The following is a 24,882-nucleotide window of genomic DNA, read 5'->3' as shown; positions in this document are numbered from 1 at the left end:
AACGTAGATGTATCCCAAGACAGTGGCTGCTGAATAAGCAAAAGGTGGATTTTTTTATTAGTCCCACAACAGTAACAAATTCTGCATCTCATGTCTTTTATACTGACAACACTCTACACTAATTGCTATATTTTATACACCACTAGGATTCACTTCCCCAAGGACAAACCACATTTACACAACACTTGAATCAGAAATACAGATTTCTTAAAATTTTCCTAAGATGATATCAATGGTTACTGCCCCACCCAGTAAGTTCCAGATATTCATTAACGATCTAAAAAAATATATTTAAACATTGGACATTTAGGTATATTGCTGATGATAACAAAGTCTAACGTATGTATTCACCACATTTCCATAAAGACCTGACATGCTTATCTGTTAGAAAATAAACAAACACACACAGTCTTACATGCTCAGTTTCCATATAACAGAACCTTTAAACAGTATCCCAGTAGGAGTTGTTCAGGCTATCCCTCCATTTTCCCCTTCCACCAAATGTTTTCTTATAACTGATTTCTAATTCTGTTCGGGATTTATGTGAAAACCATGCAGAAAAATAGGCTATGATTTCAGCCCAGAACAATTTAAATTAAGCTGATATGTGTGTTTATAAGAGAGTCTTGTAAGAACCTTTTCCTCTCCCCTCTACTCATGATCACAGAGCAGTATACATCATCTCCAAGCAGAAAGAAACCCAAAAGTCATGTAATGTTAAGGCTGGGAGACAAAGCATGGAAGAAGGAGGCAGGTTTTATATTGTGAAAAAGCCTTTCCATGCAGAAGCACAAAACAGACATGAACCTTCCATGGGTTTCACCTTCACAGATACAGTTGTAACAAAAAGCCTCTATTTTCCAAGAGGGAGTATGTTCTAGACTGATATCCCTTTTGGTACTTGCAAGAGGTTTTGTTTGTTTTGTCTCTACGTACCGCTGACAGGTCTATCACCACATTTCCCCCATTTTTCTGCTGACCCCACAATCCCATTTAATAGTAGCTGGGACAGAGGAACTTGTCTCAGGTATGGCATTCATGAAGCAGTAAGCAAGAGAACTGGTAACGCCCAGAAGGCCCTATGAAATATGTACCTATGCAGGATGCATCTTAGAAGAGGACCTATTTCTGTCTTTGTTTCTGAATCAAATACAGCTTTATTTCTGGAGAATGAGACTGAGAAAGAAAAACTGGCAGGACACGCAACCCCCCTGAAATACACCGCTTTTCTAAAGAAAGAACTTCTGCCCAATCTGACAAAGGTGAACAGTCAGTGGAAACAGCAATTTCAAGTGTCTGCTTTCTACCACGTCACTAATATTTCTATAGTTTTTCGACTTCATGGAGACTGCAACTCCTAATCAATTTGCTGAAGGATAAAGCAGGTTCAAAATGCACAGATGAAAATGGACAAGTAGTGTGATCATGTATCTTATTTCCTCAGAACACCAACAAAAAGCAGAATCTTATAGCAAGTATAAGCATTCAGTTTTTAAAAGGAATTAGTAATGAATACTTACCTAAAATAGAAGTTGCTAGAAAGGTCCACATTTTGAAAGATTCTCAGATACCTAGAAAAATAATTCAAGTTAAAGGGAAAGTTATCACTTTATCTGGTTATCACCACATAGACCCCAAGAAGTATTCAGAGGATCTCAGAAATTAAACTCCATATAAATATTGACCCTTGCCATAAGTTCTCTAGTTATCTTACTGTAATGTTCTCACAGGAAATCCCACTCGAATGTCAGCATCTGGATCAAATAAATCAAATAGCCTTCTTAAATGTAGTGTCTACTCATGTACATACCCTGTTTCTTTAGGCAGTTGTAGATAGAGCTGTAGTTCTATTTTCCACATATGTGGGTCAAATTCTCTAGGACTTATACAACTAAACTCCCAACAGTACTATACAAGAATTAAATATTTACACAGCTGTTCTCAAATAAATGAACAAGAAAAGAAAAATCTACTTCAATGTGTCATACACTTACAAATTCTCAAAAGAAACCATAATACTGTGAAAGACGAAATGCCTAACACCATAAATATATACATAGTATGGTCTGTTGTATTCTAAGAGGGGAGATTGAAGTTTACAATCAGTGAAAACTTTTAAAATAGTTACCATTGGCTTGATTTATTATGTGATATCAATTTATCATTATTTATCACAACTTTTAGACTATTCACACTTGGTACAGACTGAAAAGCAGTTTATTTATATAATTTATCAACTAAGATAAAATGGTTGAATGACATACTAACAGAAGGAAGTCCATGGCCAAAATTTCTAGTTGCAGTTCACCATTGCTTAGAAAACATTCAAAAAGTACACACTGTTTACCACCATTATTTACCTGGCTTCATCAGGATGAGTGACTCTCACAGAGTCATTTGGAATGTAGATCATATTTGTATCTTCTATTTTATATATTGCATGACCTCCAATATCTGCCATTTTTCTTCTTTTTGTTATTAACACAATGTAGTAGCCTTCTAAAAACCTGACAAAACCTGTTAAAACAGCATTAAAATGCTATTAGTTTGATCAAACATATTTAGAAAAACAGTATCAGAATTGTTTCAAGACTTCATAGAGTTTTTGTTTGTTCTTAATGTGTAACGTGCATATATATATATATACACACACACACAAAAATATACATAGATACAGAGTCCTACAATTCACACCCAGTAAGTGTTAATCAATGAAGTGCATAGTTTACTTTTTTTTCCTCCTTCCACTATGCATATTTTTAGTATTAGGTAGCAGAGTTAAGAAACTGAAAATTCAGAATAAATTGCTGTCTAAAGACACTTGTATTTGCTTTTCCTAAGACTCTCATTGTTCAGAGCAAGGCATACCCTGATTACTTCTGATACGAAAGGTTATTTTTCCATGGCAAGGAGGAATCCCAACCTCCAATTTTCTTTTCAGGTTTATATATTCTCTACTGGGGACAGGCACGGAACAGCAAAAGGAGTTGCAGGTACTACACCACCATTGTGCTCTCTCTCCTTAACAGCAGTGAATTAAATTCCCTGTCGACAGCACCATTTCCCCCAAATCAGTGATTAAGAACATCAGGAGTAATCCTTTCTTTCTATTTCCTCTCTCAGATACCAACACTTGATCCTGCTGAAGTCCAGAGGACTAAGGAGGTAGAACAGGCAGTGTCTGGCTTCATTGCCTATAAAAAGGCAGCTTCTGAAGCCTCCGCCCTCATTCCTTAACACCACAGGGCATAGCCATGCTTCTTCACTGAGTTGCTTCTCTGGAGGTCTCTTATAACATATCATTAGCAAAAAGAGTAACAAACTTTTAAATACAATACAAATGTATAAATTCAAATCCAAAATAGAAACATGTAATGATCCCTGAACCCAAATGTATTTCTAATACACTATAGGCAGTGATACTGCAGTACTGAGTTTTAATAACTAATAAATGTCATGAATTAGCTCTTGGAGGTAGCTGCTTTGATGGGTTGTAAAGAGCCTGAAACTCAGTTACTGCCGCACTAGCAACAAATACTAATGGGGGTGGGGAGAGGGAGAACTCTCACAATTTACATTTTTACTTGTATCTATATTCAGTTCTTTTAGCTTTCCATTATAAATTAAAGAAGAAGGATGAGCAAAGCACACGTTTTCCTCCCAGTCACTGCTGGAGGCTGCAATGTGATCGAATGAACTGCAATTCTTTTCTTTTGCCTTATTAGCCCCCCTTGGAAAAATGCTCTCACCTGTACAAGGAGAGGATACCCTGCTGACAATAAGAAACAAGTCTTCCAATTGAAGCAGCCAGGCTATTGAATTTCAGTTGTTAAATAGCAGTCAGAGCTCTTCCTGTATCCTCCAGCTACCAAAATCACTTACATGAACTTTAAATTTCACCAAATGTTATACCAAAATCTGATAAGGAACCCAGCCCTTCCCCGTGGCCTGGTTCTCTCCATTTAAAAGCCATTTCTACTTTTAAACGCTATACAGTGAACCAGAGCTTGGCCTATCAGCACCCTCATTCTGAGGGCACTGAACGTACTGTCTCTGGTTAACACAATAACCAGAGAACAGAACAAAGCTGTCCTTTCCAGTTCTACAAAAAATAGCCCTGTCCTCCTGACCTGAGACAGGAGGCAGAAATAAAAACCAGTTGCATTTCCTCAAATTACATGTTTATACAGATATGATCAGATTGGATCAAGATGGAAGACATCTAAAACATATACTCTAAAAATGAAAGAAAATCTATAGATCACTAAGAGAGCATGTTACTCCTAAAAAATAATCCAGAAATAGTACACCATATCTGATAACCACTACATTTGCCCAGCTACAGAAGAGAAACTCTCCTGATATGAAGAGTACATATAAACAAACATAGAAATGGGATGGAAAATTTTCATTGACCACTATCACTTTCTATCACATACTTCGATAGTGAGCACTGATGGCTTGTGCAAGAAAAGCCAATGCTGCAAGACTATTAGAAGCTTCATTAGGTTTACCATATTATTAATACTCTTAAATTAAGAACGAACATAAACCTCATCTGAGGAATTTCTGAAAAGTGGATCCATTGGTAAGTTCCAAAATGCTTCATGGGCAAAAAGAATATAGAAAGAAGTTTGCTTAATCTGCCACTTTAGATTTGAATACTAGTAGTATTTTATTATGTTTTGGTTGTTATGCAAAATTCAGGAGCATCTTTTCAGGTAATTGCATTCTCCACCTCTTTAGCAGCTTTAGAGTTAGATGTTCAGGTGTATATTGATGCAAAGAAAGCACAAAGTATTCTTGCGGGCTGTCAGAGCACACATTAAACATTTACTTTGGACACATCACTCATCAATATGTTGACCTCAGTATCTAACAAGAGGGAGGAAAGTCGTGACTTTCAGATGAGGTTAGAAGCTATTAAATTCTTGAAGCAATTCTCTAGGATTAAGGACAGCTGATCAGCAGTTAAAATTCAGTTGACATACCAGTCAGTTATGTTTGATCAAACATGAAAAAGGACTAGGTAAATATGTCAGTGTAAAAAGTTAACCAAAAAGAAAATTAAGTCATCTTTCTGAATAGTGTGTGATGAAGAATTAAAACCTAATAACCCTACAATCAGTTGAGTTTGGTGAGATCTTCAACCAAGCTTACAGTATTTAGCTATTTCCTAGATCTCTCCCTTAGTAACAAAGAAGAGACTAGTTACATGCAACTATCACCCCTTTACTGGCCATGTGATTTCACAAGATACATAGAGACTCTTATCTTTCAGAATGAAATTTCTCAGTCCTCCTCAGCTAAAAACAAACAAACAAAACCAACCACCCCACAAACAAAAACAACAACAAAACAAACAACCCACCCCCAAAACAAAACAAACACACTTACCTACTACACCAAAAGCAGAGACAGCTCGAGATAACCCAGAAGAGCCCTTCTGCCCAATCTTTGTTCTATTTCCCAGGTCTAAACGGCCAAGAAGTTCCCTCACCTCTTGTTGTGTATAAACATGCTTTAAAACAAAAAGTCACTTAAGTTACTGCTTTGGTAGTTAAATGCTATTTCATGTCAGAGAGTATCAGAATTTACTTAATAAACAATAAACCAAACATCTGCTCTGCATCCTCTGTCTCCTGTTTCAGTCCTACCAACAAGTACAAGAAGTTTTTTAAGCACAAAACTTGACTGTTCACTGCAACGGAAATGGTCATGTTGACATGTGAATTCAAACATTTCTAAATCTTAAGTGTTAAGATTTTAAACTGTAAACTTCCTGGAAAGGAACCAAGTCTTATTCTATTGTGTACACTAAAACTCTTGTTGCTGCTGTTTATTTTACTTCAGATATAGCACATCGGAAACACTAAAAAATTGGCTAGATAGCAATTAAATGTATTTTGCATTTAGAACAGCATAGCTGAACATAAGAAAACCATTGGGATCATACACGTAATAAACTGAAAAACTTCGAAAAATGTCATTGAAGTGAACGTGCTGTTTGCAGATCTTGTGGCTACTCCTATGCTGTAACTAGTCACACTAATGCTGTTTGCATCTGACACACGAGGGGAGGCTGAGAGAGTTGGGATTGATCAGCCTGCAGAAGAGAAAGCTCATACAGGATCTTATCAATGTGCGTAAATACCTGGTAGAAGGGAATAAATGAGTCTGAGGTAGACTCTTCCCAGTGGTATCCAAAGGACCAGAGGCAATGGGCACAAATTCAAAAACGGGAAGTTCCATTTGAACACAAGAAGAAGTTTTTTTACTGCGAGGATGGCTGAACAACAGAACAGGTTATCCGAGACGTGGCATCTCCATCCACATCCAAAACACAACTGGGCACGGCCCTGAGCAATCTGATATGGTTGACATTGCTCTGAGCGCAGCCACAGGACTAGACAATCTCCAGAGACCACCTCCAACCTCAACTGTTACATGACTCTACACTTCTGTGTTGTTGAAACAGATTAAATGTGTAATATTTAAATTCAGCTCAATATAGACAGTGTTATTTGGAATAACTGAAAAAACCCTGAATAGAGAAGCACTCACCTTATCATCAATTACAACCAAATCCTTTGGTTCAGTGCGATCTATTTTCAAAACACGGTATTTGGTCTCCGCGGGATTACTTCCAACAAGAAAATAACGCTACATTTTTTAAAAGAAGTCAGATAATTATACAAGGTAAAGCAACCAAAGCCCATTGTAACATAAGTCATCAACAATGCCATTTATATTGTTTCTAGACTAGATCCATTTCAATTAACACCAAATATGTAATATTCCATATGGACTGTGAATAAACTGGTTTAGACATCAGCACCTAATGATGTATACACTCAACCTTTACAACTTAAAAGACCTCATTATCTCCACTGTACATGGAGGAAACAATGTAAAACTCGAAGAAAGGTGAAAACCTGTTTAAAGAGGAAAATATGTAACTTACACCAGGCACTGTTCAGCCGTGCTCTGCCCCAGCCATTACTGTCTTCCCATTTGCTTTGTAAAATTTAGCAGAGGTTTATACACACGTTTGTAATTTTTTATGTCTAGAACTACTGTTATTATATTGCAGTCCATTGCTGTTTCTGCCAAGTAGTCTTTCCTAGTCCATACTAAACACAGAAAAATTGTAAGTACTTCGGTACTGCAAGTTTTCTTCATTTTTTATTTATATTTGCTGTGATAAAATTCTCACCAATGCTCTTCCACAACACTCAAGTTTAATATGACCAGCCACGCTGGTTAAAAATATTACTTTTTAAAAAACTACTAGCTTCATTCATCATTTAAAATATGAAAGAAAGACCACAGATAATAGTATAATGTGTCTATTTCTCATTTATGGAAATGAAACTATAAATGAATTTTTACATTTAGTGGCTGCAGGACTGACTCATTTTTCTAATTCATTTAATCACTGTGGTGCTACCACACAGCAAGGTGTAACTCATTAATAATGCTCAGCCTAGTAGGAAAGCATGGCAAATTCATGTGGATATATGCGACCAGCTCTTAAGTCACATGGATTTTAGATGTGAGATAGGAAATAAATAATAACATTCAAATAAAACTTAGAATTTTGTAATTTATCCCAATTAGACGTTGAGAAACACCTGAAATGACAAAATATTTAAGGTGAAGCAATAACTTAAAGCCCTCTTCAGCTTCCTTGAAATCACAAAAACATCTAGATGGCCAGCAAGCTCTAAATAGGAAAATAAAATACTTTGAGCTATAAAAGGTAACACCACCAACTCCTGGCCCCACCTTGCACACTGACACTACAGCGACATTGGAACAGGCTGCCCAGGCAAGTGGTGGAGTCACCATCTCTGGAGGTGTTTAAAAGGTGTTTAGACGAGGCTTTTAGGGACGTGGTTTAGTGCTAGAGCTGTGTTACGGTTGGACTCGATGATCCTGAGGGTCTCTTCCAACCAAAATGATTCTATGATTCTACAGTGCTTACTGAGCAGCAAGTTTTGCTGTTTACTCCTAAATGATAGCAAAGAAGGCCTTTCAGAGTCATCTGCCACTGCAGCACCCCGTCACCAAAGCCTTTGAGGCAGCACTTTGGCCCAGGACACTGTCTCCTGTTTTTTCAGCGGGGATGAGCTGCTGTGCACAGCCCAGGCTCCCGCCAGCCACCTTCCAGCACCCTCCGCAGGAGCCCCTGCAGTGCCACGATCGGAGCTTCCCAGGAGGGAAATCACGACGACGAGGAGCAGGTCAGAGCCCCCGCTGCAGGGTACCGAACAGCACACCTGCTTGGACCACACCATCATACCACCTTTTTCTTCACGAAGTAACAGGTGAATGGGCAGAGGGCAATATCATACTCATTCGTAATACACAGATGATAAGCGAGTTTGCATTTTGAGAGTGCCGCTTCTGTATTTGGAGAAAATTGTTAATTAATTAAAGCTAAACAAATTTAAGTGGTCAATAATACTGCAATACAGCTCAGCGATCTCCCTCCAGGTCCAGCTCATTAAATGAGCATAATTTCTTCTCAAAGTGACACTATGCTTAGAGACAAACCATATATGTAGAGAGAGATATATACATATAGATATAAAACTATAGTAGAACAGTACAACTTTAAGATACTTGTCCAAAGAGCAGTCTGGACCAAAGACCACATTTAAAATTAGAACATGGCACATGACACACAAGAAGAGAGAAGTATATAGAGTTGCAAACACTATTACTGAGGAAGTTCAGTTGGATACTTCTCCATTTCCATTTTAATAGACGGATAAAACACAAGGAAGCACTACAAGGAATGTATCTCTCACATCACCTGGGCAGCTGCTGTAGTTATTGTGTCTGCAGACCATGGTAGCAACCACCACAATAAATGGTACTTAACAAGCTCTCTTTGAAGTGCTTTAAGGACTAATTTTGAGTTTTTCTTTTAAACGAGAAAGCTAGGCTGTGTAATGCACTAAGGAAGGTCAGCCGAGAACAGAACTAAAACCCCACATCAACAGAGTTAAAGAAGCCACTTTCTTAGAAAGCCAGACAATGTGAAATCTCAGTTTAGCAAATGGGAATCCTACCCACTGCACATTAAGAGGATATTCATGTGGAAGTAATAAAGAAGTGAAGCATCTGCAAAAACTTTTGAATTTGGACAAGTCCTCAAAACTAGGAACCCAAAATTAGACTTCTGCTTGGGAAGTTTTCAGGACAGGCTAACAATCAACAATCACAGAATTATTCAAAAAAATGACATGATATGCCAGCTCGCACCCAACCTTCAAGGTCTAAAATGAAAACAAAGATGACATGAAAACTAACAATGAAAAAATGAAGCAAAAAAGACATTTCAGCATTAGCTGTTTCTGCTACCTAATTTATGCATCTGATGAATAAATAAGTCTGTCTTACTGGAAGATATGAAGCACAAATAAAACCATATCAGTGACAAGTACCACAATTAAATTTGCTATCACATGAACGCTAGGAAAGAACAAAGAATAGTACCAAATCAACACAACACTGAGCATGTATCATCAAACAAATTAATTTCTGAGGTTGTAATATAATTGTAAAATTAATCAAAGCTAAATGCACTGTACTGTTTACAACTATTTTGATTAACAGAAATTATTACAGCAACAGAAATAAGAATCCACAGGTAAGTTACGGAAACCTTTCTGAGAGTTTCTATCCTTATTCTCTTATTTTATTTATTACTAAGTTGAACTGCATAAATTGAAGCATTTTCCAAATGTCTTGAGTAATTCCACTCCACAGCAAAGCCACTGCATTTAGATAAAGAGACAATCTTGACCAACAAAGTACTTTCTCAACAGAGCAGTTCTCAAGAAGGAGCGTAGACCTCCTCATACCGCTCTGCCGAAATCCTTCGACCATCACCTGAGACGAAACACGCTGTTTTGGGCTTTAGCCTGCCCTTGGCCTTGGCTGACGCTTGTTAACAAGTGCACTTTACCAACCACTGCAGTGCACCATGCATGTACATGCCTGTGAGATCTGGACTGAAGCTTAATTTATTGCACAATTATCACCAAGCAACCACAAGATAGGAACAATCATTAGTCACTTCCACCTGGGACTGAGTTTTGATGAAAGCAATCTAATTGAAAGGCTTTATATCCTCTTGTATCAATCTTTTGGTTCAGCCAAACCAATAAAAATAGCTTTTTCTAAAAGGAGTCTAAACAAAATAAAAAACTTCTTACTGCAAATTGTTTTTTATAATGGCAAGGTAATAGTTCTGAAATCAAACATTCTTAAAAAAAATAGTAATTGTGGGCAGAAGATTACTTCCTAGAACTCTTGGTCTAAGACTATGATTTGCTTCTTTGTATAGATTAATTATCATTCAGAAATGTTAGCACTGTGAAGAATTTATTCCACACAGCTTAATCAGCAGGAAAAAAAGGTGAAAATACACTAAAAGTTACTTGAAAAATACATCAGTGCACTAATACAACCAAATTTTAAACCTGCAAATGGCATAAAGAAAACACTTAAGAACTTCTACAAAATGCTTGCAAAAAAATACCTGCTGAGGCCATAGATGTGTCTAAAAGCACAAGCCCTAAGCAAGCGTGGTGGGTTGACCTTCACCAGCCGCCAGACCCCCAGCCGCGCTCTCACTGCCCCTCCTCATCAGGACAGGCAGAGAAAATAAGATGGAGAAGGTGATGGGTCAAGGTAAGGACAGAGAGATCGCCTACCATTAACTAACACATGCAAAACAGACCTGACTTGGGGAAAATGACTCCCAAAACCCCCACATAATTTCCCCTCAGTGAAAGGGTAGAAAAATCTACAGGTAATTATGCTAGTCACATTGCTTGTACAAGTCAGTTGGGTACTGTGGAGATCATGACTGTAGAAGAACCTGATTAGAATAAAAAAATGTTAATTAAGCCTCATAATACTCTGAAAGATAGGCAAGTGATTTGCTTTTATAGAGATGGTACAAATTGACTTGTTCAATGTCATGCCACCTCAGGGGAATGACAATTTCTAACAAACTAACCTACAGTTTTCATGTGAGCTTCATTTGAGGGATACACAAAAGTTCCATCTTGTCCTGAAGAAGAAAGGAAAATATCTTTTGTTTCTTATTTGTCATATTGCTGAAATATCTTTACTGCCCTCTGGTGTGCATTTGAGCAGTAAATATATGCATAAAATGAAAGATAATTGGCATTTATCCGAATACAACTGTTTCACTTCATTTTTTTGACTACTTCTAAACAAACCCTCAACTTCCTAGGACAAACAGGAGATATAATTCACATCTCCATGGTATTTATTGACCCAAAGCATCAGTTTAAAAGGTAGGCTTCAGCAACTACCCTAAATACAAACGTTAATAGAAAATGTAGAATTTTGTTCTCTGTTGCTTCAACTGACACTGTGAATTCAGTTCTCCTCACCTCTACAAGTCTTTTCATGTTTGACTCCAATAATGCTACCAGAGCCTTTCCTGTCTGATTTAAATAATGCTTAACTCAAAAAAACAACAAAAAAACCCAACCAAACAAAAAACAACAACAACAAAAAAAAATCCCCCCAAAACCACACCACCACCAAACACCATCTCCCTAAACCATTTCCACTTTCTCATCCATTTCATGTGTTCCTCCTTTAACACAGAGGGGTTTTACAGCAATAAGCAGTGTGATCAGTGTAAACTTACTGTTTCTCCCACCACTGACAACTTAAGCCATCCCTTCTTCGCCCACTCAAGGTCTCCACAAGGAATCTTAGGACACAGTTTCATGTTGCCCCATATCTGACATAACTCCAGGTGCCATGTGCTTACATTGTAGCAGGACCTTATTGCTGTCTGAAACTATCTAACCAGAAGGCATAGATAAGACAGAGCCAAAGCCTTCCAAGAGGTGAACAGTGGATGGACAAGATGCAGGAGATACAAGTTGAAACAAGTAAAATTCCAATTAATATAAGGAATTTCTCCCCCTTTAAAAAAAAAGAATTTTAAAAAATCAGGGTGGTCAAGCACTAAAACATGTTTTCTGCAGAGGCTGTGAAAACTCCATACTTGGAGATATTTAAAACTCAGGTGGACACAACCCTGACATCACGCTCCCCTTGAAGCTGCTTTGAGCAGGGGGCTGGGCTGGATGATCTCCAGAAGTCCCTTCTAACCCGCACGAGTCTGTGCATCAACCCTTTTCAAATAGTTACTCCGAAATAATTTCTATAGCATTTTTCCTTTTGAAAAAAAAAGGAATACATTTTCAGTACCAAAACTTGAAGCACTGCAATTCGCACTTTTTAAATTTTTTAAGTAAGAATATAACCACACCTAGGGAAAATACTCCATTTTCATCACCCACAAGAAGTGACTGAATAAATGGCTTTGAGACACCATTACTCAGCTGAGACATTTCAAACGGCTCATGCTGATCCACAAACCACTGCCTCCCATAGCTGATCCAAGTCCTCTTGTCTCCTGGTGTGAGCAGGACTGCTGGATCTGTCCCTTACTGAAATCTGAACGCAGCAAAGCGTCAGTAAACTCACTCATTCGGGCAGATGCTGCCAGCTGCCACTAGACAGATGTGAAAGACTGTGGTTCCTGAACCAACAGGATCAACTTGAGAGGCCTAGAGAATTTCAGCCAGCTGGCGGAACCCTAAAGTGTAATATTGTCCCTGTACTTAGCATTTTGTTTCTCAGCAACTGCGCCTTACACCTCAGAGAGAAGCCAGATGTACACGCATGCCAGTCACAAAAAGCCAAGTCTCAGCTATCTGAAAAAATTGCATTAGTTGCGAGCCAAGAACATCTAAATTTTGGTAATTCAGGACCTGATTCAGGAATCATGTTTCCCCACTGCCCGTCTCCCATATAGCAGTAACTTAGCTGAAAATAAAACAACAAAAAGTGTTTTCCAGCAATGCTGAGAAAGAAGATTAAGGTAGCCATCAAAATTATTTTAGGCCTCGGTGAAAACAAGTAACATTCTGGAAAGCAAGAGTAACCTCAATTTTTCCATTTACTAGTACCAGTAATTCTGCATGTTTTAATCGGCCATTTTTGTATATTTTCAAGAGGCTACACTGACTTCAGTGTAAAAACTATCTTTCTGTTTATTACTACAGGTAACATCTGAACTTACAACTAGAGATAACTGTTGCATTTAAAGCCATGGTACCTAACTCTATCCAAAACTACCTCAAGTGAAAAAACAACACACTATGAAACAAGAGAAACTACACAGAGAAATTTAATTGGAAGCTAAAGGATGATAAACACAGCAGTATTATCTCAGATTATTTACACCAAGAACCAGATTCTGACACACACGTGATGCTCATCGCATGGCTAAAGAAGCAATTACCACTCAAACCTCAGAATCCACTTTGCCCACGGCAAAAAGCACTGTGAACAGCACATCCCTACAGTTTCTCCAATGGAACATTAAAAAATGCTAAAAATCTTCAACAGCTTACTTCCAGAGGTCAGACTGAAAACTCTGGAAGTTGCTCCACAAGCCCGTTAAGCCAATGAGAACTGAAATCTCTCAGCTGCTGTAAAAAGGCAGGTGCGGGGGGGCAACCACTTCAGCCACCCTGTTTAAATTCATAATTCAAATCTTAATTCTTTAATTCCGCACAACTCTAGCTGCCCAGTTTTCATTCACCATGGCACAAGCCAGCACCGTTAGCCACAGCAACACAAAGAAACCACGCAGGTCGCTGCGCACACGCTAACAGCAGCAGCATTGGGGGGGCCTAAACTTGCCCCCCCCGCAGCCCACAGCCCCCACGCTGTCCCCCTGCCCGGGGGCTTGAGCTCACAGCACCGTGTGTGTTGCTCAGCCTAGACTTGAGCGCGCCAAAAGCGCTTAGGTCAGACTAACAGCACTTAGGTCAGGAACCAGCTCTTCGGTTAAGTCACACGAGGCAGAGATGCGGTGAAGACAAGAATTTTAAAAGCTTTTTTTTTTTGGTTATTCATATGTTTTGGATGTGTGACGGAAAAAAAAAAATAAATAAAAGAGAGAAGGGTAAGGAGCAGTGTTTTGGCAAGCTGCAGGCCAGCAAAGGCAGCGGCCCCGGACAGGGCAGCAGGGACACCTCCCGCCCTGCCCCGGGCGCGCAGCGGCAGCCCCCAGCGCGGAGCCCGGCCGGGGGGGCTCCTCCCCGGCGCCGGGAGCGGCGGGGCAGACGCTACTTACAGCCCTGGTCTCGTACAGCACCAGCTTCTGCACTGAGCTGATCATGGGGGCGGCGGCTGCCGCCGGCATGGCGGCCGCGCAGGGCTCGGGCCTTGCCCCGGCCCCGAGGCACGGCGGGGCAGCAGGGGCTGCCCGCCAGCAGCCGAGGGAGGAGCCGAGCGCCTGCCGGAGCGCGGAGACACAACGGGAGGGGGAACGGACGCCTGCTGCCTGGACGGGGGGAAGCCGGAAGTGCCGACACGCCACTGCGCAGGCGCCTCCACGGGCGGGCGAGAGAGAGCGCCTGCGCCGCCGCCTGAGGGGGCGGTGGAGCCGCCTCACGCTTGGCCCCTCAGCGGTGCGGCTTCCCGCGCCGGGGCAGGCGAGGCGGCGGCACCGGCACTGGCGCTGTCAGCCGCTGCTCCCGCCAGGCCCTGCTCGCTGGGGGTTGCGACGCGCACTGCCGCCGCGGGCGGGTCTGCCCGCAGGGTCAGCACCAGGAACAGCTCCGAAATCCCCGCCTTCCGCCAGCGGGGGCCGGTTCTCCGTCTTCATCCCCCTTCCGAGGAGGCGTGGCCAACGGAAGGGAGGCGTGGCCAACGGAAGGGAGGCGTGGCCAACGGAAGGGAGGCGTGGCCACTGGAAGGGAGGCGGGGCCAACGGAAGGGGGCGGTGCTCTCCGGTTGCCCGGGTTACAGGGGGACACAGGGGCTGCGCGCGGCGGCCGTTGTGCCCTCGCTCTGCCCCCTCACGCCGCACTTCGCTCAACGTAAGTGCCCCCCCACCCCCCACCCCGTCCATGAGGGGCGCACAGCGGGGTGTCGTCTTTGTCCTGCAGGTCAGCGGGGGAAACAAGGCTCCGCCAGGCTTTTGGTCAGGGTAGGGGGGATCTGGTTTATTTACTTGGTTGGGGTGGTTTTTGTAATTAGGAAATCGCCCGTTAATTGGGAACGTTTGGGAAGGAGTGAAACTGCTGGAAACGCCAGGTAAAGTTCAACCAGTGAGTTCCCGTGAGAGAAGGGGAGGGTTGGTTTTTGTGTGGTGGTTCTTTTTTTTAATATTAAAATACTGTCCCTAGTGTACAGAAGGTCTTATTCTGAAAGTGTCAGAAAGTTTCAGTTTGATGTTTCAAAACAAACTTTTTCAGATATTCATCCTGAAGTGGAATTTTTTAATTTAAAAATTTCCTGGGGTGTATTAGAAGGAGAGTGGTTAGTAGGTCGAGAGAGGTTCTCCTTCCCCTCTACTCTGCCCTGGTGAGACCTCATCTGGAATATTGTGTCCAGTTCTGGGCCCCTCAGTTCCAGAAGGACAGGGAACTGCTGGAGAGAGTCCAGCGCAGGGCAACAAAGATGATTAAGGGAGTGGAGCATCTCCCTTATGAGGAAAGGCTGAGGGAGCTGGGGCTCTTTAGCTTGGAGAAGAGGAGACTGAGGGGTGACCTCATTAATGTTTATAAATATATAAAGGATGCGTGTCACAAGGATGGAGCCAGGCTCTTCTCGGTGACAACCAATGATAAGACAAGGGGCAATGGGTATAAACTGCATCAGAGGAGGTTCCATTTAAATTTGAGAAGAAACTTCTTCACGGTGATAGTGACAGAACAGTGGAACAAGCTGCCCGGGGAGGTTGTGGAGTCTCTTTCTCTGGAGACATTCAAAACCCGCCTGGATGCCTTCCTGTGTAACCTTATCTAAGTGTTCCTGCTCTGGCAGGGGGATTGGACTAGATGATCTTTCGAGGTCCCTTCCAATCCCTAACATTCTGTGGTTCTGTGATTCTGTGAAAAATGACTGGAGATTATGGGGTTGAGACTTAAGTGGCCCTCCGAAGCAAACAAAGTTTTGTTTTGCCACCTTCAAACCACACTTCATCAGGCTCCTCACATTTTTGGACTTAATTTGTTGGAAAGGCCCCACCCGTATTTTGCGCCAGCTCACTTTCATTAGAAGTTTGTTTCTGTTTCATGTTGTTGCATAGGTGTGCGATCTCTTGCAGTCCTGGAAGAGCTGGGATTTATGAGAGGATTACAGAACAGGTTGCGAACCATGATTTGATTCTTCAAAGCCTTGTTCACGTACCTAGCCATGGAGACAGCAAGTAGTTCCACTGACCACGATAGGGGTCTTCTGTTTCTGAAGCTCACACACAGAGGGCCTTAGCAAGACCATGGCCCATTTTAGGGACCAGAGAGAAGTTACAACTGTAGTAATTGGAACAGGAAGGAAAAGGCAATGAAACAACTGCATGCTGTTTTAAAAAGAGCTGCAGGTAGTTTGAGAGTCAGGAAGAATCATTATGAACATCCGTATAGTTGCAGCTGAGGATTGGAGGTGGTTCTGACAATCCCTTATTTTTTGGAAGCAACTCTTAGTACATTGTCTATGTTCTCTAAATGCTTTTTCTTCTTATATCAGCTTTTGTTACAAAGCAATTTGCCTTGTATCACGTTATTATTCGGTTACATTTTTAATTATGTGTCATTTTAACCATATATAAGCTACTGTATTTTATAACAAGCTTTTTTTTTTCCTCCCAGTCTTAGATAATTCATGGCTTCACAAGAAGAGAAACAAGCTCAGCCCTTTGCAGACATCTTCGATGAAGATGAAGCTGAAAAATCCTTTCTGTTGTCCAAGCCCACTTGCTTAATTATCCTTGGAAAGCCAGTAAGATGTCTGACAGATGTTTTTTCTTCAGATATTCTGCTGACAATTTTACTTTTCCTTTCAAGACCTTAGTTTAGACACTGCCAAAAAGATCAAAGGCCTACTTTTTTATCTTTTCCATTTTGCAAATCCTGCAGAATGTGGTAAAGATTCTGATCTCATTTAATGAGGCCAATTTTTGGCCTGAGTGACCAGTGGATTACAATTACAAGTGTTATTGCTGTAAATAAAAGTCACATGTTGCTCAAAAAGTTTCTTCTTTTTTCACATTGGCAACTGGATTGTTTTATGTTATTTCAGTATTCTAACTTTTAAACAACTTGACAGATTCAAGACAAATAGGCATAAAAGAACCTTCAGGTTGATGTACTGACTAACAGACATGCAATGAGATATTAAATATTTAAATGAACTTTGACATAATTGTATGTCATATATTTGGGAATTACTGAAATCCACCAAGGTATCTGCAATCATTGCCTTCAGTAGATGCTTGATATTGAAACAAATTTTAACAAAGGCTTGAAATTGCACAGGCCTGGCCAGGAGGGCAAGGAATTAAATATTCTATATTTATGATAATATATTTTTTTTAATATGACTGATGTGTAGAGTATCTATCTTATTTAAGATATGTCTTTTAAGTTAAAAACATAATGCCATTAAAGCAAAGCCAAATATATATATTCTCATCACACCTGTAAGGTATGAGTAGGCTGGAGTGTTTGCTGACACACTGAGAATGTGATTTATTAGTGGGTTTTTTTACTATTTTTCAATCACAAAATTTATCTAGGGTAAATAGACTGTCAAAAAAGGTCTTCTTGTATGCCCTTGAAAAAAAAGGGCATAATCCTAAGGGTGGAAAATTATGTGTTTTGCAAAGTCCCATTCAGGTAGCTGTACTCTTAGATGCCTCATTACTCCTGGTTATGTTGGTTCCTCAGAATTCATGTGGGTGATAAATATTTTGTCAGTATCTAAACCAGATTTGTGGACTAACAAGGGCAATTTTTACATATTCATTGTTTTAGTGAAAGAATACTATCCCTACGTATCTTATTCAGAAATGGCTGAACAGGTTTGCTTCATAATTTCCTTGGAGGCTGAAGATAATAAATTTCAGTCCTGAAGAGTTTCTCATAGGAATTTGTGGGCAAATCTTAGCTGAGTTTTAGACAGAGTTACTTAGAAATCAAGTCAGTATAATTACTTTGGAGATAATGAACTGCAAAGGACAGTAACAGTATATCAGCAATGTTAGGCAGTGTAAAATAGAGGATCGTATTAAAAAGTGTTTATGTTTGCCCAGTGCATAATTCAGAGGCCCTAATCCTAATGGTGGCTTTTAATTGGTTTTATCATATGAAAATATATTCTTCATTATGTAGTATGTTTGGTTGTTGTTGTTTCCTTCTGCCTGTTTTTCTTTTAAGTGTGTTTTTTTCATTTTAAGGGCTCTGGAAAGAAAACATTAGCTAGAAAGCTAGCACAAATGTGGAAATGCATTTGCATAGAAGGTAAACATACACTATATTTGGAATATTACATTGCTTCGTATTATCTTTTGGTTTAGAATATCCACTCTGTTCCCTGTAATTCAAAATGACACGTTTCTGATTGCAGTAAAGGCTACTGATAAGGACCAAGTAACCATTTTGCCAGAAACGCAGTTGCTGAAAAACAGCCTTTTTGTTATAGAGAGGCTTAGAAAAATCACTTTCCTTTCCTTTTTGTTTTGGAAGGGGATACAAGTAATGCATAGTAATCAAATTCTATTCTAGTCCTTTAAGGTGATTCATGTGACCCTTCTTGTTCACATGGAAGTAACTCATTCAATTGCAGAGAGCACAGAGGTTTCTATATCAGTATGAGTAATAATGGAAGGAATGGGAGCTGGCACTTTCAAATTTCTAAAACAAAAATATCTGATGGTTTATTTCAGAAGATGTAGTTAATTTCTCCCACCATGTGTTTACTGGAATACAAGATATCATGTAATTGTCTAAGCTTATCCAGCTCCATTTCTGACAGTCTCTTTCATTGAAGATTTTCGAAGGTCCGTAGAGTAAAACCTTTTGCTTACAACATTATCTTACTCCCTATCAACTCATCACTAGAGTTTTTTTGTTTTTTTTTTTCATTTTGAGACACCTCAGCAGGAAAATAGGTTCCTACAAAAAAAAAGTCTCTGGCAGTTTTCTTTTGTACTAATTTTGTCAGCAGTAACTAAAACAATTAAAATCTGTATTTTTTTTAAAGGCCTGGTAATATTTTTGTATCTGTGACATTATAATTCACAAATCTTGATTAATTCACTTTTTTAAAATGAAAAAATAAAACATTTCCACCAGACTTGCCCTACTAGTTTGAGGGCTAATATGATATTTCTAAGTAGAAGAAAAGAAACCACATAATAATCTTAACTATGAAGCATTTTCTTGAGTGCCTCCTTTGGGACAACAAATTATAAACCTGATTTTATAGTGTATGTGTGTACAGTTGTTCTGATTATGAACTAACTCTTTAAATATCAATTTCCGCTACATTTTTTTCTTTTAAATGTGCCCCCTAGTATTTTCTGTTGTTCTAATAAGAGCTCTCTAGTGGATGGTGTAACACTTCATATTCCTGTGAATACACAGGCTTATTTATCAAATGAAGTATATTTATCTTATTTTGAAGATTTTGAATTATAATATGGTAAAATTCAGTTTAAATAAAAGTCTTTTTTGACTTCTGTAGATATAAGCTTTTTAATTCATAGGATTGTCTAACAAACAAATGAATACCTGGTCCAAACCATAGATCAGACCAAAATCAGAAGGGACCTTAGGAATGTACTTAAGCAACCTCACACTCTGAAGGTATCTAAACCATTACTGTCTGGTTGTTTGTTTTTTTTTTTTTTAAATTTCCAGGCAGCCTATCTCTGTAACCCAGTCTTTGCCATTAGAAAGTTTTTATTAGTGACTGATGTAAACCTCACTTTTTGCATTTTTATGCCTTATTTCTAGTAGAATCAGAGAATTATTCTTTTCTTCTTTTGCTCATGATAAATCTTTTAATCTTCTTTTGTCTAGTGTACCCACATGTGTAGACACTCACATTCCTTCAACTTCTGCTAATAGGTTTTTTTTGTTTTCCACATCAAAAAAGAAAGAAACAAATAAATTCAGCAGACAAAACCACAATAATATAGCTAAGAAAGGACCTCCGGAGGTTACTGAGTCTAACCTTCCACTCAAAGCAGGGTCAACCAGAGGAGGTCGTTCAGGGCCGTGTCCAGTTGAGTCTGGAATATCTCCAAGGATGGAGACTCCACCACCTCTCTGGGCAACACTTTCCATTGTTCGACCACCTTCATGACTAAAAATTGCTTCATAATTACCACACTGGAATTTCTCATGTTCCTACTTGTGTGTATTGCTTCCTGTCCGAGCTGCACTTCTGTGAAGACAGTGGTTCTGTCTTTGTGCCTTCCCATTAAGTAGTTTTAAATAGCAATCAGAGCTGTCCTGTTTTCTCCAGGCTGAAGAAGGCCAGTTCTTTTGGCTTCTACTAGTATGTTCAGCACTTTTAATCATCTTGGTACCCTCCACTGGACTTGCTCCAACTAATCAAAGTTGGATAATTATGAAATAGGAAAGGCGTTCACAGTCTTTTTAATCGGGCAGAATACTTTCTATCTATTTATCTGATGAGGACAACATGAATAAAACAGGGCAAGGGTCCATGTACAGTGCTGATTTTCAGTTTCTGTGTTGTTTGTTAGTACATTCCCCGTGTCAGTTGGGGCCCATGGCAAATAATGTTCTCCTGAACACAACCATTCATAATATGAGGGACAGTGCATGTGACAGTTGTCATTACTAGTAGGAGCAGTTTGAAAATAGCCGTTGTATTCTGGGGAGAAAGATTTCAGCTGTATAGGGATGAGCCACCTGGCTTCGGGACCATTCCTTGGCCTGGTTTATTAATAGTATAGATGTAGCCTTCAGGGTCATTCTTGAAAACTTTTGTGACTATCTGCTTATTTCAATGGTATAGAAGTGTGAAAGGCTTCCAGGATCATTCTGGTATGATGTCACTGTCCACAGAGACAGCAGGCAGGCCTTTGAATTTGATGGGTGTTAAATTTAGTACTTTATTTGAGATAATTGGACTACATAAGGAGTAGGTTTTTAAGGGATTTTCCAAAAGCCCTTAAAGCCCCTTTTAAAAAGCTCTTTAGACAAAGAACTGGTTTCGTGTGTCTAAAAAGTTCTTTTTCTAAAACTTGTTTTTAAAATTTGGGAAGCATTTGAGCTCAAATACTCAGCTCTGGATTACACAGCAGTAATGCTAATTTGATATAAATCAGTAGTTAAAATAATCCTGCAAGGCTGCTGTTGTGCATTTGTCTGTAGTATATATATATGGCTAAATTGTAGAGAAAAACCTCTACCCAGACATTTCCAGAAGGCATCAGGTTCTAGATGGACAAAATATAATAATGGCCATAAATATAATGGCCGCTCATTCAGAAATAGTCTGGTTGCTTGAAGCACACGTACATACTTGTATGTGTGTGTGTAAACGTGTGCATCTGTGCATGTACATGTCTGTATATAAAATATTTTTATTAATTATTTTATTTTTATTCTATCTGATGTGCTTTCTCAGCTTCAGAAGTAATTCAAACAAATATCAATGAAGAAACAGAATATGGGCTTAAGGTAAAGGTCTAATCTTCTATTAAGTTTTTTCACGTTCTTGAGAAATACATATTATATAAGACTATATTTTGCATTTTACCTTAGTGTCAAGAATTACTTTTTAAAGGTCAAAATATTTCTGAAGAACTGGTTACAGAAATGCTTCTGAAAAAGATTGAGTCACCAGAAGTTGCTCATTTTGGTAAGTATATTTATAGCCTAAACTTCTTAGAATGACTTAGCTATGATTTCACACACTTTGCATCCATTACTGCTCAAATGTAATTTATTTTATATTAGACGGTAGCATCTTTTCTTGTGCTCCTCAGGTTGTGCAATATCCATAAATTGGGATTGTATTTTGGGATTAATTTACCAATATGGGAGATCAGAAAGGGTCATACCAATTCTATATTGTGTTAATTTTGAGAAAACTAATTTGCCCCAAATTTTAAGTATTGCTATGACTCTCATTTGGTAACATTATCTGGTTATAGAAGTTTTAGGATTTAAAATACAGATTTTTTTTTTTTTGCTTGAATACTCCTATAACAGCAATAACAACACACACACAAAAAAACCCAGCAAAAATATATTGTCTTTCTTGTTTTTCTTACAACATTGTTTATTCCCTTTGCATTCTGTCACTGACAGTAAGTTAGATAAGAATAGTGTTGTTAGTAATAATATTTCCTCTTTTGGGGGAAAGATTTTGTTAATTGAGGCTGTTTAGACTAGTTCTGCAGACCTTGTTAGAGTCTGAACCTGCTTTCCTGAAGAGAAAAAAAATATACTGCTAAGCGGAAAGAAAGTAAAAGATAATATAGTGTCTTTTTCTGGTGCTGACTTTTATTTGAAATTTCCATTATAGGAGAGAGACATGTATAGTGCCAAGAATATCTTCAGTTTCTACTGCTCTCAAAACTGGCATGCTTCTATAACCTTCTGGTTGCAATGGTTTTTATTCCTTCCCTAGTCCAAGACTGAACAGTTTTGCAAAAGATGCAGCCTTGACAGGTGAAACCAGGCTTTTGAAACAGTAGGCAAAAGACAGAGAAATAGGGAAGAAATAAATTAAAAGAGAAGGAAAAAAAAAAAAAAAGAGAGAGATTATGAGGAAACAAATACTTGAGGGAAGAAGTTGCAGTAGAAATACTAGTCTCCTCATCCATGTCAGGACTTTAATAAAAGCCTGAAGAGATGTCTTGTATTATCTGAGATCCCTTCTTTTAGTCAGTCAGATAATGAATGACTAAGATGTGTGTATGACAGAGGATCACAGAGAACCTAGAGTCTGTAAACGTGACTGCAAAGTTGATTAAAAAATTGTTTCTTGTAACCAAACCATTTTCTGTATTAGAGATGCCCAAACATAGCAAGGAATAGAATAACCTACATTCTCACTGTTTTTCCTACCAACTAGAACTCAACACCAAAGCAAATTTTTTGTCAATTATTTTCTAGTTCTAATCACTTTTTTGTTTAGCAACTATCTTAATATAATCCTTGGAATGCTTAAGTAGGCTTTCAGTAGGAACTAATGAGTCAGTTGACTATTAATTATTCATTAAAGATTTTAGAAACAGTGTTGTATGAAAGGCTGATTTAAGTTTTAACTTTTGTTTTTAGCATTGTAAAATACAGGTTTCTAAGCAGTACACACAATAAAGGATTCTTTTCAATTATATTCTTCTAATAAACACATGTTGGAGATGGATGTGTTGGATGTATTCAAAAGTGCTAAAATACATGATAATATTTAAAAATTGTAAACCACTAAAACCAGAATTTCTTTTTGACTTCTCAAGGAGGTCAGATATGAAGCTTCTAAGCTATTTCTTGAAATAAGCAGTGTATCTTTCTAAAATAACATAGGCGCTGAAGAACTGGAAAATAACAAGCATACAATTATAATCTCTACGTATCTCATGTGCTTGCTTTTTTTTTTAAAATAGAACAAAAAAACAACCAGAAGTTCATATCATGTTAACCTAAATAATATTTGCAAAGGAAAAAACTATGTCATTATCACAGGGGAAGACCACTCAATTAGCATAATTTAAATTATGACCAAGGTTGTTTATTGATTCATTAATGGCAAGTAATTAACAGGAAGTCAGTGAACTGGTGGTCAGTGAAGAGGTTCAGTGTCAGCCACATAACAGACAAACCGCAGCACTAGACACTTGCCAAATATTAACAAACACCTACACATTTGTAAACACCTTCACAAAATTAATTCCAAAGAGTATACTCAAACTTCCATGGTGATGCATGCAGACCGTCTTTCAAAGATGGGTGGAAGATAGAAGCACACATTCCCTTTTCTCAGAATGGCTGTTCACCTATTTAAGCACATTCGCTGTTGGACGTGTGGGTGTTTGTCTGCGTGTGCCATTTCCTACAGTCTACTGATGCACACACCAGGGAGAAAGCTCCCCGTGAGCCCACCTACACACACTCGAGGTGTGGGTCACTATGTGTTTAACCTTGTTATGTCAGTCCGGTAGTTGAAATGCAGGTTACTCGCAGCATCCAACGAGGAAGCTGCTCCGTCAGGCCTCAGCAGAAGTTGTAGTGCTGGCACATCCAACCTGGTTTGGCTGCTGTTCTTTTACCTTGTCCTCACTCTAAGGTCTCTTCCCCCAAACACAAATTTTAATTTGTCCTTTCAAGATGGCTCCTTCTCTCCTCAAAAGTTTCTTGGTAATCCCCTGGTTGCTATTTGATCTGGTTGATGATTGCCTTAGGTAAACTTCTTCATCATTAGTCTCCACACCACATTATCGGTTTGGGGACAAACACCCTCTCCGAGAACAGTTTGGGATAATCTTTTCCCTTGTTTCACTCCCATGTCTCTCACATCCTCTGGTGTTATCTGGGATGTGTTGATAAGCAGAGGCAAACTCCCCACATCTCACTACCAGTTAGAACTCTCTGAAGGTATCAACAATTCAGAATCCAGGATTTTAATTTCCTGGAGGAATGACTGTACATTATGCTCTCTCTAGCTTATCCTTTTCCATAAATTTTGCATCTGTGGGTAGTAGATCCCCAAAGAAGGAGTCATCTTCAGTCCTAATGACTCTTGCAAAGACTGGTGCTAGGTTTTTTTACTGCATAGACCTGCATTTAAATGTTATCACATAAAATTCTAAGCATTTGGAGCATGCACTATTTCTCTAAGGGAACATTCTCATTATTAGGCTGTAAAATCCACCTGATTCTTGTTTAGTCTGTCATTCTGGCCTCATGAATATTGAGTTCCGTGCTGTACAGTAGCTCTTACTGTACTGCATACAGCCATTAGTAGTTACAG

At 39.1% G+C, this 24,882-nt stretch overlaps 2 protein-coding genes across 3 annotated transcripts in view; one reads left to right on the top strand and one right to left on the bottom strand.

The window, feature by feature from the left end:
* Nucleotides 1-14,413, bottom strand: part of FIG4 (FIG4 phosphoinositide 5-phosphatase) — a 68,650-nt gene extending 54,237 nt beyond the window's left edge. For both annotated transcript variants that reach the window (XM_065632302.1, XM_065632301.1), the window contains exons 1-5: nt 14,216-14,413; nt 6,565-6,663; nt 5,398-5,521; nt 2,361-2,517; nt 1,521-1,571 (exon numbers count right to left, since the gene is read on the bottom strand). In XM_065632302.1, the coding sequence (XP_065488374.1) occupies nt 1,521-1,571; nt 2,361-2,517; nt 5,398-5,521; nt 6,565-6,663; nt 14,216-14,284 (500 nt within the window). In that variant the 5' untranslated portion in view covers nt 14,285-14,413. The remainder of the gene's footprint in view (nt 1-1,520; nt 1,572-2,360; nt 2,518-5,397; nt 5,522-6,564; nt 6,664-14,215) is intronic.
* Nucleotides 14,414-16,749: 2,336 nt separating this feature from the next.
* The window catches only part of AK9 (adenylate kinase 9), a 71,434-nt gene continuing 63,301 nt past the window's right edge, over nt 16,750-24,882 (top strand). Inside the window, exons 1-4 of the mRNA XM_065632183.1 lie at nt 16,750-16,866; nt 18,323-18,386; nt 21,532-21,584; nt 21,669-21,765. Of these exons, the coding sequence (XP_065488255.1) occupies nt 16,750-16,866; nt 18,323-18,386; nt 21,532-21,584; nt 21,669-21,765 (331 nt within the window). The remainder of the gene's footprint in view (nt 16,867-18,322; nt 18,387-21,531; nt 21,585-21,668; nt 21,766-24,882) is intronic.

The sequence above is a fragment of the Caloenas nicobarica genome, chromosome 3 (genome assembly GCF_036013445.1).
Source record: "Caloenas nicobarica isolate bCalNic1 chromosome 3, bCalNic1.hap1, whole genome shotgun sequence".
Lineage (NCBI taxonomy): Eukaryota > Metazoa > Chordata > Aves > Columbiformes > Columbidae > Caloenas > Caloenas nicobarica.
The sequence above is the reverse complement of the archived record's forward strand: the minus strand, read 5'-3'. Positions and strand labels throughout refer to the sequence as shown.